The following is a 6,134-nucleotide window of genomic DNA, read 5'->3' on the forward strand; positions in this document are numbered from 1 at the left end:
AGTTGAAAAATCGTGGACCGTCCATTTTTTGTAAACCATTTTTGATGGGGTTAGAAGTTTTTGAATGAGCTGATTTTTGATGAAGATGATCTCCTCATCATAGAGATCATCCACACCAAAAATCAGCCCATTCCAAAACTTCTAACCCATGTAGGACAAAAAACATTTGTTAAAGTGTAGGGTAAAACTTAGGGTGCTGAACGGGACCCACATATATATATATATATATATATATATATATATATATGGGTCAGGTTCAAAGGACAACCATTTCTACACACATATAGACAACGTGTTTTGTCTTATATGGGCAAAAATGTTTGGAATGGACTGATTTTTTGTGAGGATGATCTCTGTGATGAGGGGATCATCCTGGCAAAAAATCATCCCATTCCAAAACTTGTAACCCCATCAAAATTGATTTACAAAAATTGGACGGTCTATAATTTTTCAACAAAAATTGGACGGTCTATAATTTTTCAACAAAAATTGGACGGTCTAGAAGTTTCATAATGAGCTGATTTTTGGCAAGGATAATCTCCTCATCACAGAGATCATCCTCACAAAAAATCAGTCCATTCCAAACATTTTTGCCCATATAAGACAAAACACGTTGTCTATATGTGTGTAGAAATGGTTGTCCTTTGAACCTGACCCTATATATATATATATATATATATATGAGTAGCGTTCAATGGCAAACTTTTTAGCAAACTTTTTGGCAAAACATTTTTCAAAACATGAGTTAGAGGTTTTGGAATGGGCTGATTTTTTGTGAGGATGATCTCTATGGTGAGGAGATCATCCTCATCAAAAATCAGCCCATTCCAAAACTTCTAACCCATGTTTACAAGCTGAAAATCTGTGGACCGTCCATTTTTTGTAAACTGTTTTTGATGGGATTAGAAGTTTTGGAATGAGCTGATTTTTTGTGATGATGATCTCCTCACCGTAGAGATCATCCTCACCAAAAATCACCCATTCCAAAACCTCTAACCCATGTTTTGAAAAATGTTTTGCTAAAAAGTTAGCCATTGAACGCTCCCCTATATATATATATGGGAAATGTTCAGCAACAAACATTTTTCAAAACATGGGTTAGAGGTTTTGTAATGGGCTGATTTTTGGTGATGATGATCTCCTCATCATCACCAAAAATCAGCCCATTCCAAAATTTCTAACCCCTTCAAAAATGATTTACAAAAAATGGACGGTCCACGATTTTTCAACTTGTAAACTGGGACTAGAAGTTTTGGAATGGGCTGATTTTTGGTGAGGATGATCTGCTCACCGTAGAGATCATCCTCACCAAAAATCAGCTCATTCCAAAACCTCTAACCCATGTTTTGAAAAATGTTTTGCCAAAAAAAAAAAAAAATTTGTATTTTGTCTTACAGTGCAAAATATAAGGCTTATCGAATGTTGCTTATAATAAATGATTTATCTCAAAACAATAAAATATTAATTAAAAAATATTTAATATATATTAAGTTATTTTTTCACTTCCAACAAACCTGTTTTAATTGAGATCAGTAATTCGATCTATGCTGGTGGGAGTTGAACCCAGGTTTAATTTAAGGTAGAGTCGTGCTGGGATGACATTGGGATTTACTGTGATTCTCACATTTCTGACGTGGGATGCACACATAACCGTAGATGCATTTCCTCGATGTATGAGTAAAAAGCATTTAAGGTTTATGACTGCACCTCCACGTAAAAAAAGAAAAACTTGAGAATCACAGTAAATCCTATGCCACCCCAGCATTAATGTTTAAGGTATCATCACCCATATATGCATAGACTTTACCAACTAAGTTATCATTACTAATAATGAAGATGATGAATTTCTTGAAGGTATTATAAGATTTTCAGATTGAAGTAAATATTTAGATAAAAAATATATTAGCAAAAGATATCAATTAAATTTTGGTTGCAAACCAATTTATGGACTGAGCAGTTTTAGATCTCCTTCAAAAAGACGTTGAGATGCTTGGAATTCCTAAGCAAAATATATCCCTAGAAAAAATTATATAAATTCCTAAAAGGCCAGTTCTGATTTTTTGAAAATATGATTTTTTACCTACTATCTTAATAGTCAGTTTTATGGAGAGCCTCAATCCAAAAAAATTTAACCTGGAAGGTCAATATTGATCCCTAGCAAGGGTGGATATATAGTGGGGGCACTTGCCCCACAAGAAATTAAAAAAATAATAATAATATTTATATGGTACAAGGATAGATGATAGCAATGACAAAAGAAAAAAGCTATCACTATTGCCCCCACAATTTTTAATTTTTAAGGGGCTTAGTTGCCCCCACATTGATACAATCTTGGCTTTACCCCAGATCTCTAGGAAATTATTTGTGTTATATATATATATAAGGTTGTCAAGTTCGAGAGCCAATTATGTAGCCGAAGTGTTTTTGTCCTATATGGGCTAAAAGTTTCAAAATGGGTTGATATTTTGTGAGGATGATCTCTATAGTAAGAAGATCATCCTCACAAAAAGGAGCCCATTATGAAATTTCTAACTCCAATTTACAAGTTAAAGAATCATGAATCATCAATATTTACCGTTAATTTCTACCAATTTTCTATCGAACATTGTCCATATAAATGGGAGCAGATTCTCCATAGTACTTTCTTCTTTTAGTTCCCTAGAGTGCTCTTTTAATAGTGGTGAGGCCATGTTGAAAATTAAAATCTAAGTAATTAGTCATGTGGACAACTCAATTTGTTTGGATCAAGCTTGAAAGCTTTCGAAGTCTAGTAAGGGAAGCCCAACTAAAATTCTTTAATTTATTCAAGTGGGACCCACTTCAATGCAATCAAATTCTCCCCAAATCAATTTTTAAGCTACAATCAGACTAGGCTATGTGTGGTCCACAGCCGAAAGGAAATTTCCTTAGGGTCATGAGTCACTTGTAGCTCTATCTATTTTCTATCAGAACCTTGGATAGGTCATCATTACAACTAAAAATTGTACACTAGCACCCTCGCCCAATGCCCATTCGGTTGAGTTAGTTAGAACACATATGTGCCTAAGATTTGCTTAAGGAAAAATAACCCCTTAAACCCTCTCTCAATAACTTATTTCTCAAGAAAATCCTACTATTTCCCTTTTAAACGCTTGCATTAAATCTCTCATAATTGCCGCATATAGACTTTTTAGTCTTTCTCTCTTTCTTCTAATTTTGACCCCAAGTCAAGTTTTAGTCTCCACATGAGTTGAATTACCTTCCTAACCTTACTTGTTAAGACTCAATTAAGATGGTTTACTCATGTGCCTTTCATCGTTGCTCACAATTCAAAAGGCTTTCATCAATTCCTTATAAATTGACCACATTTTAGGGACCATGACCATTTTGCAAATCTTTTTGAACTCTCTAATATTCATAGGCTTTTTACACTTCTATCCTTAAGTTGTTAGAAGCCTAGCTAGGAGGAATGACTTAAAGATCCAAAATCACAATCCATAATTACATGTGATTAGGATTAGTTCTCTAAAGGTTGACCAAAAGTCAAGGTTCTTGGACAACTTTATCCCTTCCCTAGAATTCTTTAGAATTTTGTAGGCTTTTACAATCACATACCCCTGATTATCATGATTGCTAAGACCCATGGAGAAGTAAAAGACCATCAAGGATTACAAGATGTTGGGAGGCAATTGAAGTTATTCTTTGAGAATATTGAGAACTTATGGTGTGTTTGATTGCAAGCAAATCATCGTGGAAAATATTTTGACAGCAAGGCAAATACAAATCTCACGGAGAAGGATTTTCTTTACGCACGAAATTTGCCTTAGCGACAAATCATTTCTCACCCCTCTCCCCTCGGAAAACGATTTGCCACATGAGAAGGAAATTTGGTTCACATAAATGCCCATAATTTTGGGTTTAAACTTCCTATTTTAGGGTTATTTTGGTAAAAAACTAATAAAATTGAAACCAACGACTCTATGTTCCCTATTTTTAAGGTGGTTAGTTGTTAAAACTAAAAAAAAATATCTTTTTTACTAAATAATCGTCAAAACTCCCTCTTATTTGTATTTTAAATTACAGATAAATCCTTTTGATACGGATAACTCCTATTGATACATGTGTTTTTCACATTCCAGCTTCTAGTTTAATTAGAAAAAAAAAAACATAAATAAAGAAAAAAAAAACGTAGAATACTAGAAGAAGGTATTTTTCAATTAATTTTAGTTCAATTTAACATAACAAAAAATAAGTTTATTTTAGAAAATTTTAAAATATTACTTTGTAGTGTTTATTTTTAGCATTTTGAGAGTGTTATCATTTTTTAAGAGAGCTGCTATTGTCACCCCAACTGTTACTTATTACGCCACTATTAAAAATAAAAATAAAACAAGTGAATAATTGAGAATAAGTAAAAGCTGGGTGCCAATAGAAGCTCTCACCTTTTTAGCTATTTTTTTTTTTTAATGAGCAAAAACCATAATTGCAAACAACTACTGAAATTGTTTGAACGAGTGTTATAATTGAAAACTAGAGTGAATTTAGTTTTGATTTTGCTCCCAACAGACAGTGAATGACATAATCGTTGGGACAATATTTTATGGATCTCGATTGTACATGCAAGCCAAAAGCAAGGGCTCAAGCAATTCCCGTTCAACTGCATTGGTGACTCTCAACACAAGGCAGTTAAACCGATATGTCACAATACAGGAGATGGCCAAAGACGATGTTAAGTCTCCATGGGGGAACCACTTCACCTTCCTACCTGTTTCAATACCCAAGTCTGTTGATCCAGAGACTGCAAATCCCCTCAATTTCATTTCAGAAGTAAAGAAAACAATCGAGAAGAAGAAAAACTCACTAGGTGTTTATTTCACTGGTATATTACTAGAAATGATAAGGAAATTAAAGGGCCCCGAGGTACGTAAATCTATACGACATCCTTACGTGAAAAAGGGGTAAATTCGACACCAAGGTCTGTCAAATTTGCTTGGATTTATCCAAATTCGACAAGCCTTGGTGTCAAATTTACCCTTTTTTCACATAGTGATCTTCAAAGTTTGGTTGCACTTGTAAACATTAGTGTTTTAAATTTTAATTAAACATTAGTGCGAACCTAATTATTAATTAAGGAAGCTAAGTGTAATCTTTATTGGTATCACAGGCAACAGCTCGATACATTCGTAGCACTCTACTGAACACGAGCATGATATTATCAAATGTGATCGGCCCCATTGAACAAATATCTTTGGCAGATCATCCATGTAAGGGCATTTATTTTGTGTCGACGAATCTCCCTCAGGTGAAAAAAAAACCTGCATTTCACACTCATTCCATGAAATGTGGCAATCAAATTTCAAACATACCCTTAATCTTTTTAGAGTTGATTGAATTTCAGAGTATCACGATAATGATGATGAGCTACATGGGAAAGTTGAGGGTGACTGTGGTAGCACAGAAAGGCTTCATAGATCAGAAAATGTTCATCTCTTGCTTGGAGAGGGCTTTCGAGAGGATATTTAAAGCCGCAGCGAGTTGAAATTATTTGTTCACTTTTGGAAATGGAGCCACAAGGAAATTATGTTGCATTACCTCTTCATGTAGTGGGATGTACTTATTATGGTAATTAATCATTGATAATTATCTCTAAAAATAGTCTATTCAATGCGTTGCTTACTAGGGTTTCCATGAGATCTTCAGTCACAATGTAAACATGAAATAATTGTTCCATGGATTTATAATATTAGTTATGATCATGGTTCAAAATTGTTTATGGGTTTTTCGGCATTCCAATACAATACAAGCAAAGAAACGAAATATTCATTGTTTCGATTCAAAACTTTGAAATTTTCATGTGAGGTTTAGAATTCCTAAGGGTGGCTCCTGAGGGGGGATTTGAACTCAAGAACTCTACTTCCTGAGGTGTGGTCTTTGTCATCTCACCAACACTTGGTATAGATTTAGTTCCCAAAACTGAGAAAAAAGAAAAAAAACACCTTTAGTCCCCAAATAATAATTAACATATTCATAAAATCACATTTGATAGTTCTTGATCACATATCTGTGATTGATCAAGAACAACCAATGATCTATGCTCACAAATATGCGAATCAACGTTTTTCTCTGACTTTTTTTTTTAATTTTAAAGTTCTCAA

At 33.9% G+C, this 6,134-nt stretch overlaps 1 protein-coding gene across 2 annotated transcripts in view; it reads left to right on the forward strand.

Moving 5' to 3' along the window:
- The window catches only part of LOC147411266 (wax ester synthase/diacylglycerol acyltransferase 11-like), a 30,546-nt gene extending 24,720 nt beyond the window's left edge, over window positions 1-5,826 (forward strand). The window contains exons 3-5 of one of the 2 annotated variants that reach the window (XM_086446665.1): window positions 4,546-4,899; window positions 5,144-5,281; window positions 5,378-5,826. In XM_086446665.1, coding sequence (XP_086302791.1) covers window positions 4,546-4,899; window positions 5,144-5,281; window positions 5,378-5,518 — 633 coding nt within the window. In that variant the 3' untranslated portion in view covers window positions 5,519-5,826. The remainder of the gene's footprint in view (window positions 1-4,545; window positions 4,900-5,143; window positions 5,282-5,377) is intronic. The other variant, XM_086446668.1, reaches the window with a different exon arrangement.
- Window positions 5,827-6,134: the final 308 nt, after the last annotated feature.

This window comes from Akebia trifoliata, chromosome 1 (genome assembly GCF_017979445.1).
Source record: "Akebia trifoliata isolate Shusen 1 chromosome 1, ASM1797944v1, whole genome shotgun sequence".
Classification (NCBI taxonomy): domain Eukaryota; kingdom Viridiplantae; phylum Streptophyta; class Magnoliopsida; order Ranunculales; family Lardizabalaceae; genus Akebia; species Akebia trifoliata.